General features: G+C 40.1%; 1 protein-coding gene across 13 annotated transcripts in view; it reads right to left on the reverse strand.

Annotated features, from left to right (window-relative positions):
• ARMC8 (armadillo repeat containing 8) overlaps positions 1 to 25,009 on the reverse strand; it is a 121,201-nt gene that overhangs the window by 25,694 nt on the left and 70,498 nt on the right. For all 13 annotated transcript variants that reach the window (XM_070072756.1, XM_017346800.3, XM_070072761.1 and 10 more), the window contains 4 exons: positions 11,935 to 12,017; positions 11,539 to 11,620; positions 5,683 to 5,769; positions 1,641 to 1,733 (listed from right to left, as the gene is read on the reverse strand). In XM_070072756.1, coding sequence (XP_069928857.1) covers positions 1,641 to 1,733; positions 5,683 to 5,769; positions 11,539 to 11,620; positions 11,935 to 12,017 — 345 coding nt within the window. The remainder of the gene's footprint in view (positions 1 to 1,640; positions 1,734 to 5,682; positions 5,770 to 11,538; positions 11,621 to 11,934; positions 12,018 to 25,009) is intronic.

The raw sequence follows: 25,009 nt of genomic DNA on the forward strand, positions 1-25,009 counted from the left end.
GCAATAGTTACATCTGCATATGTAGATATGAAAGATATCCCCTCTGTTAGGTGGAGCTGAAACCATGACAGAAATCTCTGGAACTGAGTGTGAAAGGGAACTGAAGGGGACTGGTGGTGTGGCGAAGCTGGTAAAGTTGCTGCCTCCCATATGGGCACAGGTTCATGTCCCAGATGTGGAAGACAGCCCAAGTGTTTGAGCCCTGCCACCCACGGGGGGAGACTAGATAAAGCTGCTGCTGGCTCCTGGCTCATCTGGGCCATCTGGGGAGTGAACCAGCAGATGGAAGCTCTCTCTCTCTCTCTCTCTAACTCTTTCAAATAAGTAAAAAATAAATCTTCCCCTCCGCCCCCTCTTTAAAAAAAGGGAACTGGAAACTGGGAACTGAAATGAAACTTGAGGGATCATCCCCTGAGAAGGTCAAAAAGGTGGCTAGGTAAAAAGTGAAAGATCCAAGGTTAAAAAAAAAAAAAAAAAAAAAGAAAAAGAAAAAGAAAAAAGAAAAAAGTCCTAGGCAAGAGTTTCAAGAAAACGAAGTGATAAAAGCTATGTAAAGTTACAGAAAAGAATGTGAAACTACTAGATTTAATGCTTTCTTATAAGATGATTATTTCTATCCAAAAGTTCATATGAAAACGGCAGATACTGCAAGGAATTGGGAGAAAAGTATGAGCTTGGGACAGGTTTAGAACTCACTTCCATCACTATGAGCCATAAAGCTATTGACAACTCATTTACCCGGAGTCCTGTTTTCCTGTTTATAACATGAATGCATACACGCATAACTTAAAGAATTAGAGAAAGAAAATATAAAACACCTAGCTTGGTGTTTAGCATACAGCAATTAAATTCTAATTATTACAATTATGTTTTAAGAAATCCACATAAGACTACCTGCTTTTTAATTTCAATAAAATTTATTTTAATAATCTGAAGGAAAATCATTCTCTCACCTAAGTTTCAGAATCTAGATTATTATATTTACTATAAACTGTTAAGAATTATTAAATACGTACACACGAATGTGGTTATTTTAGACAGATTATTTAATCATTCTGCAAAGATGTTAAGTATGTGAGATAACAGAAGTTCATTAGCTCAGCATGGCCATTCCACAATGCATACATGTTTCAAAACATCATGTTGTACACCACAAATATATAACTTTTACTTGTCAGTTAAAAAAAAAAAAACATTCTGTGCCTCAGTTTCTCTCTCTGTGAAGCAGGATAAGAACACACTCAGGCTTATTTCATAAAGCTGCTCTGAAGAGCAAGGAGACCTGAAAGCGCTTTGTGAAGTGCTTCTGTATAGTAGTAGTGCTATACAGATATCAGGACGGTCATGATGAGGAAATGTGTTTCCCAAAATCAGATAAGGCAAACTTAAAAATCTGCTCACTTTCCTAATAATAAAAATGAGAACCATGGAATACAGTAGTCTGAAATCTGAATACTGAGTCTTCTAGGTTCTAGAATTTAGATCATTAAATCTAGATCATAAGAAAACTTGACTGTAATTGTATTTTTCAAAAAAAAACAAAACCTGCAGACATTTCAAATAACACATTCTTTAGTTCTCATTTTGCTAATAGCTCTATTTTCTTTGTGAATTACATTATATAAAAGGGTGAAACATACCATTAAGGCCCAAATTCCGTTCACTCGTAAAGCAGGATTTTCACTCTGGGTTAATCCACAAAGTAGCTCTACGGCTCCTGATTCTAGAATTGGCTGTGATTGGAAAGGAAAAAAAAACACAGCTTTAAAGTCAAGTTTGCAAACCTCATAAGCAAATTCTTATACCCTGATATTCTGCCTATAATTTCTCCCCTAATCTTACATAAGATTCTAAACAATTTTCGCAAGGCAGAGAGTGATGTGGCCACAAACATCACCTTAAGAAAGACAAACTGGCTGGCACCATGGCCTCTTCCAGTCCAGCTCTCTGCTGTGGCCCGGGAAGGCAGTGGAAGGTGGCCCAAGTGCTTGGGCCCTGCACCCACATGGGAGACCAGGAGAAAGCACCTGGCTCCTGGCTTCGGATCGCTGTGTCCATTTGGGGAGTGAACCAGCAGAAAGAAGACCTCTTTCTCTGTGTCTCCCTCTCTTTGTCTGTAACTCTGCCTCTTAAATAAATAAAATAAAAATCTTAAAAAAACAAAATTATTTCTATTGTACCCTTTTTCTTTGTAGTTCTGGATAACACCCTGATTGTATATTCCATACATGTGAGGACACTTAAATCAGTGGAAAAATGGAATTAAAATATAAATTTATTTTGGTGAAAATTTTAAAAACCCATTCATATATGGGTATCTTTGAAAGGTTCATGTGAAGTGTGCATTATGAAAAAATATACATGAATTTCAAACATTCTTGTGCACCAAGATAAACTTACCTTATAATGCTGATGTACCCTCAGACTCTATGACCCTATGAATCTAGCTCCTACTCTCAGTTCTTACCACCCTCTGAGGTTCCGTCACTGCTGCTTTGTTTATGCATGTGTGCTGCTCACTATTTGTGACTATGAAGCAATATGGTTTATTTAGGGAAGAAATAGAAATTCCACAACCAAATCTTCTTTTCAAACTGTAAATCTTATTTTAAACATGCTACAGAATTCACCTTCTGGGACAATTTTCAGGACTATGTATCAACCACATAAGCAAAACAATTGTCTACTTTTATAGTTAAGTCACATTTTGCACTTAAGGCTGACCACTTTTATTTATGGCATTTGGCTAAAAATGGGTTTTTGTCAATTTCTTTAAAAAAGAAACCTTAGAGGATTAAAATTTGTCATCCCCAATAAATACTTGAAGGTTATTCTGACAAGTAGTTGCTAAAAAATGTCTTAAATAATATTATGCTGGTTAATTTTAGGTGTCAACGTGATCAGATCAAGGAATAACTAGAAACCTGGGAAAGCGTTTCTTTGTGTGTGTCTGTGAAGCCATTTCCCGAGGAATCTGGCTAGTGAGTCTGCATGGACTAGGGGGAAGATCCACCTTCAACGTGAGCAGGACCATACAACTGAAGCCTTCGCATCTGGACTGAGCCACACTACCAGCAGCCCAGTGTCTCAGGCCTACATGGAATTTCCATATCCTATATCATGGAATTTCTCTTGCCATAATCACACAAGCCAATTTCTTAATAAATCCTTTCCCTCTCTCTCTCTTTCTATATGTATGTATGTATATTCATCCATCCATTCTACTGAATCTTCCTCTCTGGAGAATCATAATACAAATTCATACCAATACACCTAGATTTCAAGATGACATTTTAGAACAGGGGTAATTGTGGCACTTTCTGAAACTATTTTGAAATAAGTTCAGACTTACAAAGTAGGAAGAATAACCCAAGGAACTCCCACATATTCTTTTCCCAGATCTGCCAATCTTTAACATTTTGCCATAGCTCCTTTATCACATCTTTTGATTAACACACCTATATCTACACTATGTGTCCTTGCTGTACCATTAGAAAGTAGAGTGCATACATCATGTCCCGTTACCCTTAATACGTCAATATGTATTTCCCAAGAACTGAGATATTTTCTCTTCTTAAAGAATTATTTATTTGAAAGTCGGAGAGCGAGACAGAGACAGACAGACGTTGGTGGTGGTGGGGGGGGTGGAATTTTCCATTCACTGGTTCACTCCCCAATGGCCACAACAGCTAGGGCTGGGCCAGGCCCAAACCAGGAGCCTAGAACTCCATCTGGGTCTCCTGCAGGAGTGGCAGAGGCCCAGCACTTGAGCCATCCTCCACTGCTTTCCTAGATACATTAGCAGGAAGCTGGATTGGGAGTGAAGCAGCTAGGACTGCAATGGGCACTCAATTTCAGGAGGCAGCTTAACCCCTTGTGCCACAACATCAGCCCCAGAACAGAGACATTCTCTTAAGATAACCACAGCACAGTTATCAAGTTCAAAAAGTGAAAAAAAAAATTTTTTTTTTGACAGGCAGAGTTAGACAGTGAGAGAGAGAAAGAGAGAGAGAAAGGTCTTCCTTCTGTTGGTTCACCCCCCAAATGGCTGCTATGGCCGGCGCACTGCGCAGATCCAAAGCCAGGAGTCAGGTGCTTCCTCCTGGTCTCCCATGCGAGTGCAGGGCCCAAAGACTTGGGCTATCCTCCACTGCCTTCCTGGGCCACAGCAGAGAGCTGGACCGGAAGAGGAGCAACTGGGAGAGAATCCGGCGCCACAACCAAGACTAGAACCTGGGGTGCCGGCGCTGCAGGTGGAGGATTAGCCAATTGAGCTGCAGCGCTGGCCCAAAAAGTGAAATTAAATTAAAACAATACTATTATCTAACCTAGAGCCCATATTCCAATACTTTCAATTGGTCCAAAAATGTTTCATAGTAGTATTTCCCTCTTTTTCTTTTTTAAAGATTTATTTATTTATTTGAAAGGCAGACTTGAGAGAGAGAGAAAGGTCTTTCATCCACTGGTTCACTCCCCAAATGGCCACCAATGGCTGGAGCTGGGCTGACCCAAAGCCAGGAGCCTGGAGCTTCTTATGGGTCTCCCATGAGGGTACAGGGGCCCAAGGACCCAGGCCATCCTCTGCTTTCCCAGGCCACAGCAGAGCGCTGGATCGGAAGTGGGGCAGCACAGACTCAAACCGGCGCCCACATGGGATGCCAGCACTGCAGACCAAACATTAACCCACTATGCCACAGTACCAGCCCCTTTCCCTCTTTTTCAGTTTCAGATTCAGTTTATTTTGAATACAAAAAAATCATATTAATGGTTCTATGTCTGAACTCATCTACCTATTTCCTAACTAGGCTCTAAATATTCTGAAGGTAGATCTGAAAAAAAGAACTGTTCAAGGATTACTGATAGAAGCACACTGGCTTCCAGACTCCAGTACAGGGCAGAGGAAAACAGAGTGAAGCTCTGGCATCTTATCTTGCCTTTTTCCTCCTCAGCAGTAACTACCAGTCCCCCTGCTTTTGTGCCAAGATTGTTGCTTGATAATAGTCACTGTTGAATCTCCACACCTTGTTAATACTGCCTTCCTAATTATAGTCAAAGCCTGTAGGTATTAGAATACAGACAATATATTCAATGAAAATGAGACTACTAAATGTACAATAAACCTGAGTTAATGTTTGAGCAGACCAGAGATATTAAAAACTAACTTCATCAAGTTTCTCTCCTTCTTCATTAAAGTTTATTTTCATTTTCCCTATTGGAAAAATTAAACAGGAACAAATAACTTATAAAATGCAGAAAAGGGAAAAATTGCTACATTCAATTCAAGGAAAAAAAATACCAACCATTAACATTAAACATTAAAAAACTATTTTTCTGTTGTCAGCAGGTATCTCCTTAAAATGACTCATCATGCTGGTTTATAAAATCGAGTCTTTAATGAATATAATTTGACAATAGTCTATTACCTGTATAATTATTTCTCACATTTGTAGTATCAGGCAGTTTAGATTGATTACAAGCTGTATCTTCAAAATAATCTGAATATTCGAGGTAGAATAAAAGGAATGATGGGAAATGCCAATCACATTTAAAAATGAATTACTTACTTACTGCTTCCCCTTCCCCAAACCAAACAATTCAGAAGTGATTTTTAAACCCAATCCATAAATTTCAATGTCAACTACTGGACTGAACAAAGTCTGAGAAGAGAAAATCAGTACAAACCTCTTTGCTTGGAGAAAATTCAAGAAGAAGATTACATAGCATAGAAGATGCTACTACAAGGATTTCATCAGGTGCATTTTGTAAAACCTATAGAATTAAAAAATGGGTATCATTATTAGTGGTTTGGAATCATGGAGTTGAGATCACAGACTAAATAAAAGACAAAAACCATTATCTCTCAATCTGATTTCTCATTTTGGAGATGTTTTGGAAAAATCCACTTGATACTGTGTCAAACTTTACTTAGCAGTGTAATTATGACTAAGGCCTTCAACATCATTCTTGGCTGGAGAAACTGCAGCCTCACTGAGGGTGTATGGCAAGGAGACAGACAAGCCATGGAGCGGTGCTCAAGCTGAGAATCTTGAAGCTCACAGGGTGCTCGTGGCAAGTTAGCATACTCTGCTTCATTGAATCTGGCCACTTACGAATCCACAGAACTGCCCAAGAGTTTGACCTTCTGAAGCACCTCTAGGAGGGCCTGTTTGACCAGGAGCTCGGGCTGATCAGGCCACTACACAGGCAGGGGGTAGTACGGGGGCTAGTTCTCAGGACCCGCACCACACAGACTCCTCCACTAATCAGCTGTGTCAACCTGAGCACAATTCTTAACCTCGCTGTCTTCATTTATTTCTTCCTTTACAATTGAGGGCAATTATCACCTCCTAGGTAAGACTACGGAGGATTAAATGCAATATGGTTAATGATAAGGGAAACACCTTAGCAAGGGAATTAAAAATAGACTGTCTGGATACAAATTTCAGCTCAATCACCTAAAAAACGGTATGACTTCTTCAGCAATTGTTAGAGTCAGAAAAAGCCCACCGCCCGAGGAACGACTCCAAGAGACTTTCCTCTCATGCAACCAGCAAAGGGTTAAAGATTTATTGATTATCCAGCATGCTGGGGCTGTCTGATCATACATGAACAGAGCTGCCCTGAATAACCAAAGGTTAGGGTTTATAAAGGCAAAAACCGCAAAACCGGGAAGGGGAGAATACATGGTTGCTATGCACGGTTGCTATACACAGTTGTTAAAATCAAAAGAGAGTACATAAAATCAAAAGAGAGTATATGGTTACTGGGGTCAACATAACCTAAAACCTAAGTGAAATTAATATTTATCATAATCTTGACAATACCAGTTACAATATTACAATTAGCAATTAGGACTTGACATTAATGTAAGACACAGACAAATCACATCTTTATTATTAGCCCAGGTAACCCAGGTGCAACCTTTCTACTTTTAAGCTTGAGCAATCATGCTAGGGGGTTTTTGTGCATTGCCAAGGGTGATGTAGTGCACTGCTATTGTCCGACTATTTGAGATCATAGTTTCAGACCAGAGTCTCACGGTGGGGGGGTGCTTTCTCAGAATGGAGTCTCAAGTGCTCCAAAATGGAGTCCCTACTGTCAAGGTGCTACTTTACTCTGTCTTATTTTTACAGCTGCACCAGGAAGGTTTAAACCTGTAAGCTGAAGCTTAACTTTTTACACCCGCACATATACAATTTTAACTTTTCACAATAAAATGGGGATAATAATAGGACCTGCTTCATAAAGTAGCTGTGAGAATATGTGAAAAGAGTTTAGAATGGTAATTGGCACAGAGTAACAGCTATGAAAGTAAGGTTTTTTAGAAAGTAACTTATTACCATAATTATTGTTATCAGGCACATAGTGGGTATACAATAAACTAACTGGCACAGAATCTCACTAAACTCAGAAGACAACATAGCATGGTGATAAATGTTAGCTGCTGTTATCTACTATCAGAATCTATTCTTTACAGATTCTAATAGAGAAAGTTCTATAAATACTACCACTTAGCCATAAACCGTTCTGTTCCCTCTGTGGTTAGGATCAGATCAGGCTCAGGCTTATGATACCAAAAGAAGTCCTAGGAAATCTAGTTGTGCAAACTAGAAATGGATAATCACAAAAACTTCCAGTTAAATATCTTATCTGCTTTCCTCAGTTAAGCCAAGTCTGAATTTCCCAAGAATAAGAATTAAAGTAGTTCTCCAAAGACACCATTTTAATCCTCCTGTATATGGTTAGTTGATGAGATCAATTATCTCATATCCTACGAATGCTAAACATTGTCTGTCATAGCCTCCTCGAACTTGTTTATCCTTCCCTTGCCATTCCTCTACCCAGCCCTGCTAGTCAGAAGTCATTCTGTCCTCCTGAGTTCCCTCTGCTGCTCTCCAACCTCTTAGAATCTCAACCACTGACTGCCATTGTGCAGTTATGACCTCCTCTTCTATTAATACATTTAAGCTTCTTGAAGGAATATTCTATGTATGTAGGATTTGGGAACAGTGTTGTGGTGCGCCAGGTAAACACTGCTTACAAAGCCAGTATCCCGTATCAGTACCAGTTGGAGTTCCAGCTGCTCTGCTTCAGATCCAGCTCCTTGTAAATGTGCTTGGGAAAGCAGCAGAAGACGGCCCAAGTACTTGGGCCCCTGCCACCCAGGTGAGAGACTTGTACAGGGTTCCTGGCTCCTTCCTGGCTTTGGCCTGGCCCCGCCTTAGCTGTTGTAGCCATTTGGGGAGTGAACCAGCAGATACAAGATCCCTGTCCCTCCCCTCCTCCCTGTCTCTGTGCCTTTCCAATAAATAAATAATCTTTAAAAAAAAAAGTATGCATGATTTTATTTATCTTGACCTGTAGTAACCCAATGGCACTGAACAAAATGGGTGCTCAATAAATGTTTATTAACAGAAATAATCATTTTCCAAAATAGTACTACTTGTAATCATTGGTTGAAATAAGTGAATGCCTACCAAGCATTTAAAACATTGCTTTAGCTGACATGGTTAGCTTTTAAAAACATTAATTATTGATAATGATGAATTTACTTTTATCAAGTTTTATTTTTTTACTTTATTTTTTTTCACAGGCAGAGTTAGACAGTGAGAGAGAGAGAGAGACAGAGAGAAAGGTCTTCCTTTTCTGTTGGTTCACCCCCCAAAAGGCTGCCACAGCCGGCATGCTGTGGCTGGCGCGCTGCGCCAATCCGAAGCCAGGAGCCAGGCACTTCCTCCTGGTCTCCCAGGCAGGTGCAGGGCCCAAAGACCTGGGCCATCCTCCACTGCACTCCTGGGCCACAGCACAAAGCTGGACTGGAAGAGGAGCAACCGGGACAGAATCTGGCACCCCAACTGGGACTAGAACCCCAAGGTGCTGGCGCCGCAGGCGGAGGATTAGCCAAGTGAGCCGCAGCACTGGCCTATGAAGTTTTATTTTCAAATTATTTAACTTCCACTGATAAACTAAAACTGAAGAGATTGTAAAAAAGCATTACTTGGTATAGTGTAAGATACAACATGTGAAATTCAAAAGCCAACATCAAATAGAATTTTACCAAAACAGGAACAAAAATAATCACAACTAAAAACTGTAATGAAAAACATCTACTCTTCCAAAACAATCATTAGTTTTAAATACAAAAAAGCACAAGGGAAAAGTCCATAACTATCCTCACAGCCTCTGAACTCTGATGAGAAACCAAAATGCAGCTGAAGTAAATCATCGGTTTTCTTCCAAGCTTTTGACACTTACTTTAAATGTTAGAGTTTGAGAGTCATTACACCCACATATACCCCCAGGTGCACAAAATCCTTCTAGATTGCTCGCCAGGTAGTCATCTAGTTTTCCTAGGGAGAACCAGATAGAAACCACATGTTGCTCCATTTCTGATTCGTATGGTAGAGGAGTAACTGAACTGAGCAATTAAAGAAAATGACTCTGGATGCCAGGAGAGTTATTTTAGGAAGCCAAAGAGTACTTAAAAAAAACTTAAATGGATATGCAATAAATCATAGATCAAGCTGCTATGAAAAAGGCACAACCTAAGAAGAAGAAAGAGTGGGAATAGTAAAAGAAAAGAACCTTAAAGAACCCAGAGTGCCAAATCTAGTTTGAATGGTTCTGCATAAGGGATTGTGGGCCTGAAATGGACTTCTGTTGGTACAAGACAGAATACTCCCTGAGCAAGTGTCTTCCCTGTATTAAAGGGCTCTGTTACTGTGGGTGGAGAGTGGGAAGTGGGAAGTAACCTTCTGGGAGTTTGGGCTCTTAATGAAGTTCAGGAAGCAACAAATGAGGGATATTCAGAACAAACCTAAGTCCAACAGGATGAAATAGGGTGAAACTTGGGGAAGTGTGCCGATGGATAGAAATGGGTCAAGTTCAATGTTTCAGGCTGCTTAGGACCATTAGAAAGGAGAAATTAAAGAAACTTATATTGTCCTCACAAGGACATATCATAACACTCTTTTAGACTAAAAACCTCTTGGTAACCTCCCAATAGTTCCTGAATAGTAACTCACACACTTAATCTGGTCAATCCTTCCACTGACTTATCTCCAGAGTTCACCTGTTGGCACTGTCTTATTCCAGGACCTCAAACATAAACCATGCACTCTGCCATGAGATGAACCTCTTAGCAAAGCAATTCCTAAAGCTTATAGCATTGGCTCAGCTCTTCCACCTGGCTCCATCCCTGTCCACTGGTGTGCCTCATTTTAAGGATTTCTTTACTTGCAAGGCAGACTGACAAAGCAAGACAGGGAGAAGGGGAGAGGAAGTAGGAGAGGGAGATGGAGGAGGGAGAAGAGGTGGGGGAGGGGGCAGGGGTAAGGGAGAGGGAGGAAAAGGAGAAGGATCTTCTATCCATTCTTCAAATGGCTGTAATGACCAAGGCTGGGCCAGACCCAAGCCAGGAGCCTGTCTTGGGTCTGGCCTCTGTGTCTCCCATTTAGGTGGTAAGGACTCAAGTACTTGGGCCACCTTCCCCTGCCTTCCCAGGTACATTAGCAGGGAGCTGGATCAGAAACAAAGCAGCTGGGGCTCGAAGTGGCATGCAGATACGGGATGCTGGGATCATAGGCAGCAGCAGCTTAACCTGCTGCCCAACAATGTCCCTGGTATGTCTTAGTAAATTCTACCTCTTTACTAGAGTCAAAAATGCATCTTTGCTATCTCCCATACATACTGTATGTAGTATTTTTTTGCTCATGCTATTCTCCCTGGGAAATCCTCCTGTCTTCCTTTTGCTTTCAAAGCCCATGTCACATTCTTGCTGCTGAAAGGTTCTCTGACTATTCCTACCACACCAACAAGAGCAAGAACAATGCAGTAAAAATTTTTGGCAGTTCATTATACCTGGAGGCTTTGCTTAGTTAGTACATAGTACACACTCAAAAATCAAAACAAATTAAAATTCTGTGAACTACAAGGAATAAGGTCACTTAAGAAAAAGGACAAAGACCCAGCTGACCTGTGGATCTGCAATATAGCAAGGGACAATGCTAATGCGGCAACCTCACACATAATCTACATCTTCACTCAGATTCATTTGCCCTGAATCTTTTTCCCCTCCTTGGTGTGTATGTGGAGGAAATCTCTCAATAGAAGACCTACCTCCAAAAAACCCATGTTGAAAAACATCTAGGCATTACCGAAAGACTACATGTATATCTGCATTATACATGTTGTACCTATAAATGGCTGGGCTTTTTCCTTTCTATAACTGATTATTACAAGGACAACTCTGGTACAAGTTTAAAGTGTAACACTGAACACAACGGGAGGCAAGGTATGTAATTAAAGCTTTAATAAATAAACAAAAGGAACCAGGCAGGAACTGCCCCTTACATGTGAGACACTAACCTCAGAAACACACTCTGCAGATGTGCAGATGTCTGGGACACAAGATGTGAGGAGACAGATGTTTAAAACGCTCTACACAAAAGCAGACATACACCTGGAGCCACGAGGAAGTCTGGGGGCTCCCTCACTGAAGGCTCTGTGGGTGTGCGTGTTACTGTTGACCCTGCTTACCTTCATTAAAGGCTTCCATACAGCGTGATCCTGGAAACTGGTTCGAAGTTGCTGCACAGATCTGGATAAACTGTGCAAACATCTACAAAGAACAATCAAAATTAGCTTCAGAAGAAGCTGAAACTTCCTCTTCAAACAAACTGTTTGGCATTTTACAATGACTAGTAAACACTTCAAGTGCATCTATAGACATGGTTAAGTCAACTACGTCAGGGTACTGCAAGGGCTTTGGAGGCCAGGTTCCCTGTTAAGATAATGCTATACACTGTACGAATTCACCTGAGCATACTTTCCAGTAACAAATGTGGATTCTGCGCTTACTTGGTGAAGAACCAGAAAGGAAATGGGTTAAACACATGGCAAAAGATTTTGATTCAGACCATTGAAAGCTCATACCTGACGGCAGCTAACCGCACCTTGACACTAGACTCAGACAAGCCAGTCACAATTCGGTCCATCATATTTTCAGTCTCAATGATCTGGAGAAAAAGGTTAATGCTGCATAAATAACAACACGAAGATGACAAAGTTCACTGATTGTAAATGCAAGAGTGTTAATATCCCTTAGAGTTTAATGTTGTTTGTGGCAGGTGTTACCTCTTGAATAATCATCTTGTGGTGGGGCAGGCAGCTCATCAGAAAGGTAGGACTGGCCCACTAAGGACCAGCCAGGCTGGATACCAGGTGTAAGGGGAAGGTTATGTGTGTTTATTTTTATAAAGACATTTTAAACAGAAACAGCATGACTATTGTAGAGTTACTGCATAAACAATTTTGAGAAAAAGTTAAATATACAAAAGACCTCCCACTGGGTAAGTTCCTGCTGGAGGGGCATTCTGGAAAAATCATCAACACTCAGCCCTCATGACATGAGATCTGTGGGTTTCTGACAGCCACTCTGTGGCTATTTTCTTACCATGTAAATTGAAAATAGGTTAAATATTTGGAAAAAAAACCCTTGCTACGTCTCACTATAGCACCAACCTCTGCTACAAGTAATCACTACAATCATGGAGTGCTTGTTTTAAAACTTAGAAACAGAATAACCTGCAATTTTCTTTCATTAAGTAATGTACAGATACAAAATACAGTGTGTGGAATAAATTCAGTGTAACTTATGTGAGCCCATGGGAAAATAGACTTTCATAATAATCACAACACAAATATAACAAAAATACTTGTTGAGTTACATGTGTCACTGTGCTAAGCATGCGGCATTATCTGCTTTAACTCTCATTCTCTTATATAAACAGTATGATTACAACATGCACTGACATATTAGGAAACTGAAGATTCCAGATAGTACAGAGCTCTCCTGGTTTCACAGAGTACAACCCAAACATCTGACCCCAGAGTCCATATGCTTAGCCATACTTTTAATACAGCCCTAGGTAAAGAAGTAGGACTCTACTGATTACACGTTCCCAGCACAGGCAACTCATTCATGGCAGCCACTACTCTCACTTGGAAGAACACCTAGGTGGAAAGATCTTAACTTTGGCCACACAGAAGAAGAATATCAACTGTTAACAAGAGGGAACCACACTGAAGTGAGGTCAGGAAGAGTAATTCCTATAGAGTGCTTTAGAGTTTCCGCAGTGGCCAAGAATGTTTGTGTACTGACCTACTCCTTACCCTGGATGGAAGGTAATCCCCACCTCCATGCATATCCCTTCTGTCCTCATTGTCACTTCTAACCCCTAAACTCCTCCCTTTCGCGGTCTCACTACTTTTCTCAAGCCTCCCCCCACACCGCCCCCAACGTGGATGCCCTGCTGAGACACTGCACTTAACACACAGTGCCCCTTGTCCCACAGCCCCTCACCACTCACTCCTGCTGCTCCAAATCGAACCTGCTTCCCTCCCTCATGCTTCAGCTCCTGTGCCCACATGTTTTGTGGGGACCTCAGTTTTGTTCAGGACATAACTGCTTTAATGTCCCATCTGTTACTGAAATGTCTCTAGAACTTTCATGTTTTTCTTTACCCTTGTGATGCAGCTCCAAGCCCTCCCTTCTACCAGGACCCCAAAACTGCCTCCCCATACTTTTCTTGCACCTTTGCTCCACCCTGCTGGATTCTTTCCCTCAGGCTGCCTCAACTTCCCCAAAAGACTAAGTGCCCAAATTTTAACCTCTTGAATCTACAGCCCTCTTTCCTCTCTCTTCTCATTCCTAAATGGATTCTGTGTCCCAAAAGCTCTGTCCATCTCTTCACATATGTGACAAAATTGTGGCTCCAAACCCAGCTTAGCATGAGTAATTTCCTAATTAAAATTCCATCCTAGAGTTCTTTTCCCTGGCCTCAAGCTCCACATTGCTGCTAGACACATTGTGGACATTCAATGGAACTACTGAGATGTGCTTATCTTTCCCCCTCACTCCAGTCCTGGCTAGACCTGCTTCTTCCTAAGTCTTCCCATCTCTTGGCTAATGGTATGACCATTTTCAAAGCCACTGAATTTATTTTAATTTTTTTAAAAAAATTCATATACTTAAAATGGAAGGAGGGAGGGAGGGAGAATGAGAACTGATCTTGCATCTACTGGTTTGCTACCCAAATACCCAAAACAGTCAGGGCTGGACCAAGCTGAAGCCAGGGCCCTGGAATTCTGTCTGGGTCTCCCACATGGGTGGCACAGGCCCAGGCATTTGAGCCATCATCTACTACTCTCAGGATGCATTGCTGGAAGCTGGATGCCAAGTGGAATAGCTGGACCTTGAACCAGCATTCAGATTTGGGATGTGGGCATCCCAAGGAGCTACTTAACCCACTGTGCCACAACACCCAACCCTGTATTAATTTTGACTGCAACTCTTCCTGTTTTTTTTTTTTTTTTTCCCACTATAATCCATGTTCATCCCACCACCATTCCACTCCATTAAGGTCATTAGAATCTTATTACTAGTTCCCTGATGTAACAGTAATGTATACCTAATCTGTGCACATCAACCATCAAAGACTAGCTGGCTGACGGGTTACCTCAAACATTAGTCACTGTTCTTGAAACAGACAAGGATTAATCAGGACTTTCAGTGTGGGAAGGAAACTAAAACCTAGGACAAAAACCTCAGGCACTGGAGGACTAGAAACTGATGACTGAAAGTTCCCAAGAGCTTGGGAAATTATTTCACTTGGGAATGAGGAGCAATAACCTGGATAAACGGATAACTGGATATAGTGTCATCATCCAAGAATAAGGTGGCAATAGTAGGGGGCAGATGGGTGGGAAACATGATTACTGAGAAACAGAGCAATACTCCTAGCACGGGTAACCTGGGCATGAACAGGACTTGAAAGAGGTTTCTGAATGTATTTATTGGCCATACTCAACCAAAGATATACATCTCTCAAGAGATAAGACCATTATAGCAATCATATAGGCATTTAATAAAATGTATCTCAGTATAACTGTAGGTTGCAAATCCCTAAAACTGTATGGCACCATGAAAAAAATCTTAATTCTCTACAACAGATAGGCCAGAAGATTCTGTAAGCTTGGTATGTAAGCTGGAGTCCAAACTATGGTTCCTTTTCCAAATTTTTGAAGCTGATAATCAAAAGACATGGGGAGAGGGAATAGGGTGGTGATTAGAAAATGAGTGGGTAAAGCAGTGAAATGGAATGTTATGGAGATTTGCTGCATTTTTTTTTTTTTTTTTTTTTTTGGACAGGCAGAGTGGACAGTGAGAGAGAGAGACAGAGAGAGAAAGGTCGAGAGAAAGGTCGAGAGAAAGGTCTTCCTTTTGCTGTTGGTTCATCCCTCCATGGCTGCTCTGGCGGCGTGCTGCACCAGATTCGAAGCCAGGAGCCAGGTGCTTCTCCTGGTCTCCCAGGCGGGTGCAGGGCCCAAGGACCTGGGCCATCCTCCACTGCACTCCCTGGCCACAGCAGAGAGCTGGACTGGAAGAGGAGCAACTGTGACAGAATCTGGCACCCCAACTGGGACTAGAACCTGGGGTGCCAGCACCGCAGGCAGAGGACTGATTTGCCGTATAATTTTGAGCAAACACTTTACCTTTGTAGCCTTTAGTAAAATGAGGAGATATAGCCATGATCATTGTATCTCCAATCCTTTGCAATCAGCAGTGAACAAAAATCAGTCTGGGCAAAATCATCAAGCTGTTCAGAAGCAAATGGGAAGCAAGGTAGGTGAAAGGTCTGGAGATGGTACAGGTCCAGTTAGCTTGTCAACACCAGGGAGAAAGCAAGGAAGGACAAACAGGACACAGCTCTCTACATCACTGCATTTATTCACTCAGCAAATACCTGAAAGCCCACTGAGGTCAAGGACGGTTTTAGAACTCTAGATTTGATAGTGGGAGAGGGGTGGGCGGGAAGTGCTTGCTCACACCAAGAATAAAAGTGCAATGAATTGAGTGCTATGGTGCTTGCTTTGATGACAAGAGTACCTTAGGAATGACTGGAGCTATGTACTCAAGACACAGTAAAATAAGCAGTGACAAAGAGAAGGTAGGGAAGACGCCCACTTTTCAAAAAGGAGAGTTCAACTGCTGATTAGGAAACAGCCATTAATGACCTTCCTCAAGCCAGAGGCACAGAGAACCGTTACTGTCCAATCACTGCACCATCAGTGGAGTCTAGCTTCGCACTTTCTCTTCAGTTTTCCAGGGTTGTCTGGTACTTGATACTTTGGGGATGCAGTACAGCTATAAGGTGGCTGGAAACTCTTTCCTTGAGTCAAGATATAAAACAGTAGGACTATCTGGAGATACGCTTGCTTTCAGTACAAGTTGCCCCTTCTTAGACCACAGTCTATGTGAGAATGCCTACAGCAGGAAGCCTGGATTTGTAACCAACTTTCTAGGAAGGGATTCAGGGTTCTAGAAAGCATACTAAAATGTCTGATTCACCTATTCCATCAAGATTATCATCCTGGGTACGAGAGGGTAAAAATAAAAGTTAGAATGCAAACCCAGGATTCCAATCCAAAAGGGTGTGCTTAGACCAAGTGCATGAGCAACATGACCTAACCAAGGTTCTACAGCCTTGAGGATAATGAGACCATCTGGTGCACGGATAAAAAGGCTATTAGACTTAATACACTGACCAAAATGAGAATAAATGTGGGACTGTAAGACAGGGAAAGGTTTCAAATTGACTACAGAGTAAAAGCTTTCAGGTCAGCAGGGAACGATTTGGTGGTGGTTACTGCCGCAGTCCTTTGACTCAGAGGATGGCCTAAGAGCACCAGCCAGCTTTTCAGACCTGGGGTTGGAAAGTCCACAGCAGTAAAACACACTGCCTTTAATGACCACCAGAACTGTGCTCCAAAGCCCTGCGATGGAGGGAGCCACGTCCTAGCATCCTGCAAGGCATCTTAGGTCCTTCCAGGGTAAGAGCAATGCCAAGTGGAGCTGGAAGTTGTTTGCCTCATGGTTCTTGTTGGAGATTTCTCAGCCAAAGCTCAGCAAATACATGCTGTGGCATAGTCGGATCTGCTAAAAAAAAAAAAAAAAAAAAAAAAAAGAGTGCCTGCTATTATAGACACTGTGCCCAAGCAAAAAGAGTACGGATGATGAACTAATTCCTGAGTGGCTGAAGGCAGGCCTAGGCTGTCAAGTTAACTATAGAATTAGATCACATGGGGGCCAGTGTTATGGTGCAGGGGGTTAGGCCACTGCCTGTGACGTCTGCATCGCATATTGGCACTGGTTCAAGCTGTAGCTGTTTCACTTCCAATCCAGCTCCCTGCTAATATGCCTGGGAAAGCAGCAGAGGATGGTCCAAGTGCTTGGGCCCTGGCACCTACACGGGAGACCCATATGAAGCTCCTGGTTTCAGCCTGGCCCACTCCTGGTCATTGTGGCCATTTGGAGAGTGAACCAGTGGGTGAAGATCTCTGACTCTGCCTTTCAAATAAACAAAATAAATCTTAAAAAAAAAAAAAAAAGAATTAAATCACATGACAAAATGCTGCATCATGGGGCAGGTATTTGGTACAGTGGTTAGGACACTGCTGGGGATGCCCACAGCCCATGACAGAGTGGGAGGTAACCCAGTTACTTGAGGTGAAGACTCAAGTGCTTCCCTGCCACCCATGTGGGAGACCTGGATGGAGTTCCCAGTTCCTGGCTGCAACCTGGCCCAGCACTGGCTTTTTTTGGTATTTGGACTGTGAACCAGTAGATGGAAGATCTCTGTCTCGTTTCTGTCTTTCAAATAAAATGAAAATAAAAATGCTTTAAAAATGCTGCATCTTAAATTGATCAAGCTTTAGGTCAATGGACTGCGTCCTACATATCTGGCTACTGGACTTTTAGTCTCCATGACTACATGCTTCTGCTAGACTTTTTGTCTCTGCCACTGCACCTCTTGTAGGAGTGAATGAAGTTCTACTGAAACGGGATCTGAGCACCCTGTCACATGGACAAGAGACCCCGTGGTCTGAAGGAGAGGGGCAACTCAGGAGTGAGGATCTGTCTGGAACAGATCACTGACCAATGTAACATTTTAGAGTCTCAGTACACGTTTACAAACTATTTCTTCCCTTCTCTTACTCTTCCATTCCTATCTGCTCCTATATTCACACCAAATTTCTCTAACTCCATGATCTTGGTTCTACAGAACAATGTTTGGGAGGCAGAGAGTAGAGGAATAATAATGTATCTCCTCTCAGCTAGTGAGCTTAAAGAAAGAACACCAAGAGCCAACTGCTTCAGGAGAGTTTTTATGGTGGGCACATTCTTAGGTGTCTGTATTTCAATACTGCTTTTACATCTCTTTAAATGATATTTTTTAATTTCTCAAGACCTTTGTAGTTTCCTAATAGCTGGGAAACTCACTTTTTGTAAAATGCTCAGAAGAAACATTCAGAAAAAGTTTTACACTTTTTTTTTATCTTTTTGGGAAAAACTAGAGTTCTCTCTTGGCTTGACTTCTCTTTCCCTTTCCATAATCATACTATGTCAGAAATATTTATATTGTGTAAAAATATGACAATACTTCTATCAGAAAAATTTCTCTACCTCTAAGAGTTCAACCTTTGAAGTTCAATCATTAGATTAATGGCAGAACAGAACCTCAAAAGCTGAATTATGTTTATTTAACACATAAATAAAGCAATTATAAACGACAGTTCAAACAAGAGAACTAGAAACATTCTCCACCTTCTCCTGTGTGACATCCCAGGGATGTGAACGATGTGTTGTCCTATGAACTGCACAACATGCTGACCCTGCTCAGCTCCTATGAATCTAAGCACACAGCCACACATCTTCTAGTCTTCTTATTTTATAGGTGACTGCTCAATTTTTAGATCCAGACTTGCACAATTTGCTCAACAGACACAAGTAAAACACCTAGTAAATGCCAAGTATTCTTCCAGTGATGAACATTGCAGCTCGACAAAGGAGCAGTCACTAAAAGAAGATTCAAAGGTTTCAGAGTGCAGTCTCGATTCCACAAGGCAGCTGTCCACAAAAATAAAATATGCAAACAGTACTTTTAAATGAGTGGACTTCAAGAAATTAATGGAAAATGGAATTAAAATTGTTTTGAAACCATGCATGTAAAGGTTCTTCAATTCTATTTTACAAGTACTTTTTGAAATATTCATGTAAGACATAATTAATTCTGGCTATTTCCTCTCTGGGATGATAATTTATAAAGTAATTACATCTAGACAGTACCCTCAGAAAAACATTTAAACTTGATATAGAAGAAACACAGATATAACGAGTCCTTGTTATATGGGTCAAAACTTCTGAAACAATTGATTTTGGTATTTTGGAAGGAGAAAGTGAGAAAGTTTTCAAATAAACTTTTTCATAAGGGAGGGACTTCTCCAGATCCATTCATAATATGCTATTTCAGTTATAATCACACCTTAATCATATCTGGGTATACTGATCATGGCAAAACTGACTTTCAGTGTGGACAAGACTTTTTTATACACATATGAAGCCCTGGAATTACTACATAGCAATTTAGATTTACCTCCTTAACTACCGTAAATCAGAAGCCTGACAACAGCCTTCTGTTTTAATCATGGGCACACAAAGAGGTACACCATAAATATAATAAGAGGAACAGAACAAATCAAAGAATCTCTGCACATTCAGGTATCAAAAACTGTATGAGAGAAATGACACACTTTCTGATTCTGTTCATTTGCAACCAGCTAGCGCAACTACTGAACTATTTAACAAAGTTCTCTTACAGTATTTTCTCTTCCACCCACTTCAGAATAATCACACATTCTGTGAAATTTCTTGCCATTCTATGTCCTAATTTGGCTCTAATAATGACATGTAACTTTCTAAGAGTAAAGTAACATAATGATTAGGAGCCTAAGCCTTGGAGTAAGACTGGGTTAAGATGTATGCAGGCTCCCCCACTTACTAGCTGGGTGGTCTTGGTCACCCTGTTTCATAATCTGCAACAGTTATCTCACAGACTGGCATGTGGCTTCATGGAGGTAATATGCTAATGTTTTGCACAGGGCCCAGCATAAAGTGAGAACTCAATAAATGGCAGTGGTAATAATCACATTGAATTTGGTTTCCTAAACAGACCATTGTTTAAGTATGTGAATGTTATGATTTTTGCACATCCCTGTACTACTTAACACAATTTTCTGTATCTGACAAAAGCTTGCTTAATAGATATTTGCTTAATAAGTGAACTGGATCTTTTTCTCTTGGGCACAGTATCTTATTCAGGCAACTCTGCTAACCTATAAGAGTACAATAATATATCCTATCCAAAAGCCAGTTTTTATCTAATTTGCCTAGGGCCTACTACATGTTATAAGCATTCAAATATGGGAATCAACAAGTAGGAAGTGACATGACATGACACCTAGAGATGATGTCATGGTGTCAATATTTGATAATGCCTTTCTTCAGGAAGTTAGACAACTGGCCTCTGTCTCTCCCTCTCCTAGCGTTGCTAGCAACCCATTTCTTTCTATATTCCAATACAAAGACGCAAATGAGAAGTGTAGGTAACCACAGGGAGTGGAAAAATGTCTTCTAAAAAGGGCAAACAGCAAATATTTTAGGCTATGTGGGCCATTCAATTCTGCCACAACTACTTAACCTGTTGTAGTGCAAAACAGCCAAACAAAACATATAAACAAAGAAACATGACTGAACTGCAATATAACTTTATGGATACAACTTTTCATATGTTGACAATTATTCTTCTTTCAATAGCATCCCATTTAAAAATGTAAAAACTATTATCTTATGGGCTATAGAAATATATAAGTAGGCCGGCGCCGCGGCTAACTAGGCTAATCCTCCGCCTAGCGGCGCCAGCACACCGGGTTCTAGTCCCGGTCAGGGTGCCGGATTCTGTCCTGGTTGCCCCTCTTCCAGGCCAGCTCTCTGCTGTGGCCTGGGAGTGCAGTGGAGGATGGCCCAGGTCCTTGGACCTGCACCCCATGGGAGACCAGGAGAAGCACCTGGCTCCTGCCATCGGATCAGCGTGGTGCGCCGGCTGCAGCGCGCCGGCCACGGCGGCCATTGGAGGGTGAACCAATGGCAAAGGAAGACCTTTCTGCCTGTCTCTCTCTCTCTCACTGTCCACTCTGCCTGTCAAAACAAACAAACAAACAAACAAACAAAAAAAGAAATATAGAAGTAATACATATCCCCAGGTTAAAGTCTGCCTACTCCTGTGCTATTTTCAATCATAGGAAAGAATGTAGCAATAGTTCTGATTCTTCATTACAAACTGAATTTTCTCAAGGTCAATGTCTCTGAAAACATCTGATTACACCAAAAATTTCATTAATTTCCAAATAAAATATCCTTGCAAATCCAACAGACTTATTTTAGCTTCGCAGATCTAATAAAGACCATATTTTAGCCCATTTCTAGGTTTGTAAGAAATCTTTTTTTAAATAGATTACAAAAAACTAATAAAATAACCAATCTGTACGTCATACTTGACAAAAAAGAAAATTAAGTCAATGGATTAAGCAGCTAAATACTACACGGTACAGCACTCAATTTTATATCTACATTTAATGAAACTCTGAAATAAAACTTCACTATTTAATAAACACCTCTATTACGTATAATAGTATTATCATTACCAGGTTGCTTCTTTCAGTATGCTGAAGGCCAAGGTTCTCAATGCTGTGGGCAAGTGGCAAAACCTGGCCTGTCAAGGTTATCTCTAAAAATACTTACCATTGTAAATTAATGTTGCAAGGTTCACTTAAAATTCCTTGGTAGGTTAGTTTTATGAAGATAACTAACAGTTTAATTACACATTAAGTCAAGGAATTTTGAATTAATTTTGAATGAATTTGCTGGTATTCAATAGCAGAGCCAAGTCCCGAGGAGTGCTACGTCTGTGGTACCACAGAAAACCTTCAAAACATTCAAGGTCTTGTTTCTATAGGCAGGCTAAAGCATCATCCTGACTTTATGGCAGAGACAAATACAGAATTTTGATGATGTATCATTTAAATGACCATTTAGAATGACTGAACTTTGCAAAGCATTTTAAAAATTAATGATACATTTACATCATTACCCAGAAGCTCAACCAGAAGCAAAATCACATGATAAAACAAGATAGCATTAAAATATAGGGAAAATACTGCATTTGTTTAAAACATGAACATTTGTTTGGAATATGGTTTCAGATGAATGGCAATCCTCTAGAGAAAATGTCAACCATGACAACCATGGACAGTAATACTTGGATAACCAAAGTTAGACAGAATTTGGCCTCCTTTTCTCAAGATATCCATTATCAATTATCTTAGTCAATTATTGATTTGTATTGCATTCTCTATTTAATGCCAAGAGAAACAGAACTGTATTCGATATGGTGCTTTGGAGAACCTGGTTTGACAAAAAAGTTCTAAAAATCAGTATTAAAATATTTTAAAATAAAACTGTAAGATAAACAAGACAACTTATTATTAATGATAGATACTCTATAGAATAGAATATTTACTGGAATGAATAACAGTTTTAGAAATGTGTAACATAAAATCACTTTCTTCTTTGCAAATCTTATTCACATCTCCAAAGTTGTTCACTTTTTTCCCTAACACATAAAAATATATATTCTTCTTTCAATGAAGTCATTTTAGACATCCTAATAAATGTTTCCATTTATTGAGCAGCTATTATGGGGCAGACACTGCTAAATATTTTAAATATATTACAGCTCATCTTTACAATGACTGCAGTTGTAACTTTTGCTAGGAAAAAGAGTGCAAAAAACAAGTTCTTATTCTTCTTTACTCTGCTTTTTTTTTTATCTTCCTCTGCCAATGTGTCTTGAAGAAAAAAAAAAACTATACAGTTTAAAAAGAAAATCAGCCCATCTTTGGTTACTTTTTTCACCTATGACATACAAAGTCATTGTGATTGGAAGATTCTCCCCCAACACACACATTCACACACACTCTCTCTCTCACACACACACACGGAACAAAAACTTAAGATTTCATGTTTTTAATTCTTACTAACGCAAAATAAAAGGCATTTAACAAGCATTAAAAATGGCAAAAAAATTAAGCTATTAAATTCCAACTTAATTGAAGGGTAGGTCCATAGATATCAACATGTTCATTTTAACTGGTTCCAATAATTCTTTTTGAGTCCTCAGTAAATTAATTTCCTTCTTTCCTCTGAGTTACTGAGGTTTTATTTTAAATGAAGTTGTAAAGTTTCATCTTTTTCTCCCCTATCTATGCAGTGGGCGGTCTATAGTTCAATCAGTCTATGTAGAACTAAATGTATTACTGGCCTTAAAAACCAGACATTCATTAAATGGGCAGATAACATTTTATGTAGCTGTAAACATCACTTTATACAATAGGTTGATGACTAAGAGTCAAGTTAATTTCTATAAACCAAACCATACTTTCATCCCTAGAAAAATGGGGTCCAGATTCATACTTGTCAATGCTGTACACTTTAAAAAAAATGGTCAAAGAAATGAAGTACCATCCTATAAAATATATCCTCTTTGATCTACATTCAAGTGACATGCCCTCAGATTACCTGACTCTTGAAAAACAGGAATTTCCTGCATTTTCTCTATGCTGAATTTGAATGAAACCCCTTGCCTACATAACCAGATGTGTATCTCCCATTTTACCTTTCTTCTCATCACACACATATATAAATGCTGGTGAGGTTAGGACAGTAACTAACATAGACAGGACTATATATAATTTGATTATGGGTAGTAAATACTATAATGTTGCAATAAGGCTCATCCACTTGTTCATCAATTTTCTTCATTCTTCAAATATTTATTGTGAACTATGGCACCGTATTGTAGATGCTGGAAATAGTGAACACAAAAAAATCACACACACACACAAAACCTGCCCTCAAAGAGCTTACATTCTAGTTCCTCAAAAGGTATCTGCTGCTAGAATCTAAGTATTGAAAGCTTAAGAGAAAAGCTTATTGAAAGGCTCTATTAGTCAAATGCCCCAGAGGAGCAAAGACTATAATCAGTACTTCAATTAACATTTGTAACCTGTTTATTTTTACAAAAACCCTAGTTTATTGGTTTCCTTCAATTTTAATTTATATTTCACTACTTTTGATTTTCTTCCCCTTATACTTTCTAACATTTTTGACAAATTTCACTAGTTCCTTAAAAGAAGTAAGAGATAGTCCTTTCTAAATTAACACGCTAATTGATGGTGAACAGGTACCAACCAAGTGATGGTCTTCCTAAGAGTGAATCTTGGATACAAAGAACTGGCTTCAAAATGACACAACTGTTTACAAAGTCTGTGCCTCATGACTTAAGCATTCACTGAAGATGTCGATACTTGAAACAGTTTGATCTATTTGCTTGGTGTCTGCTTTCCTTTTCACCTTCCCACTAGACTTCTGCTTCCTCAGCAGCACTAATATGTGGTAAAGACTATCACTAGAAACTATGGACTTTCCCCTTGGCAGAGATTAAAGCTAATTCTTACCTAGCATTGCTGTTAGTGCAGTTACTGCTAATATAACACTTTCTCCACTGAATTCTCAGTTCCTGACTAGGCCATCACCAATCCTACCATAGTCCAATCAGTCAGGGACAATTATCACAGGTAATTTGAATTCTAAGTTCAATGTGGCCATACTACATCTGTTGCCGAGCTCACTGCTCCTCCATCCTCTCTTGAGCTTCTTTTCCCTCTTCATTTCACAACAGTGGTAATATTTTTCATTCTCACCTGCAGAACTCCTTCCACCAGCACCACCCTCCTTTACTCCAGCTGTCAGGACACCACAAGAAATTAGGTAATTTGCAAGTATGCCACAGAGTGATTAAAGAATGCAAAGCTAGCAACAGAATACCAAGGTTGCTCTGCATAGGATACAGAAAGATACAGGCATGTTAAAAGGAAATGTCACTCTGTGTATGACGTCTGCATTTCCATCTCTATATGTACTCAACAGATATGTTCCAGGAATTGTCACACAGTTGGTTTATTTTAATGGGAATACACTAACGCTGCCCCA

The sequence above is a fragment of the Oryctolagus cuniculus genome, chromosome 4 (genome assembly GCF_964237555.1).
Source record: "Oryctolagus cuniculus chromosome 4, mOryCun1.1, whole genome shotgun sequence".
In the NCBI taxonomy this organism is placed as follows: Eukaryota; Metazoa; Chordata; class Mammalia; order Lagomorpha; family Leporidae; genus Oryctolagus; species Oryctolagus cuniculus.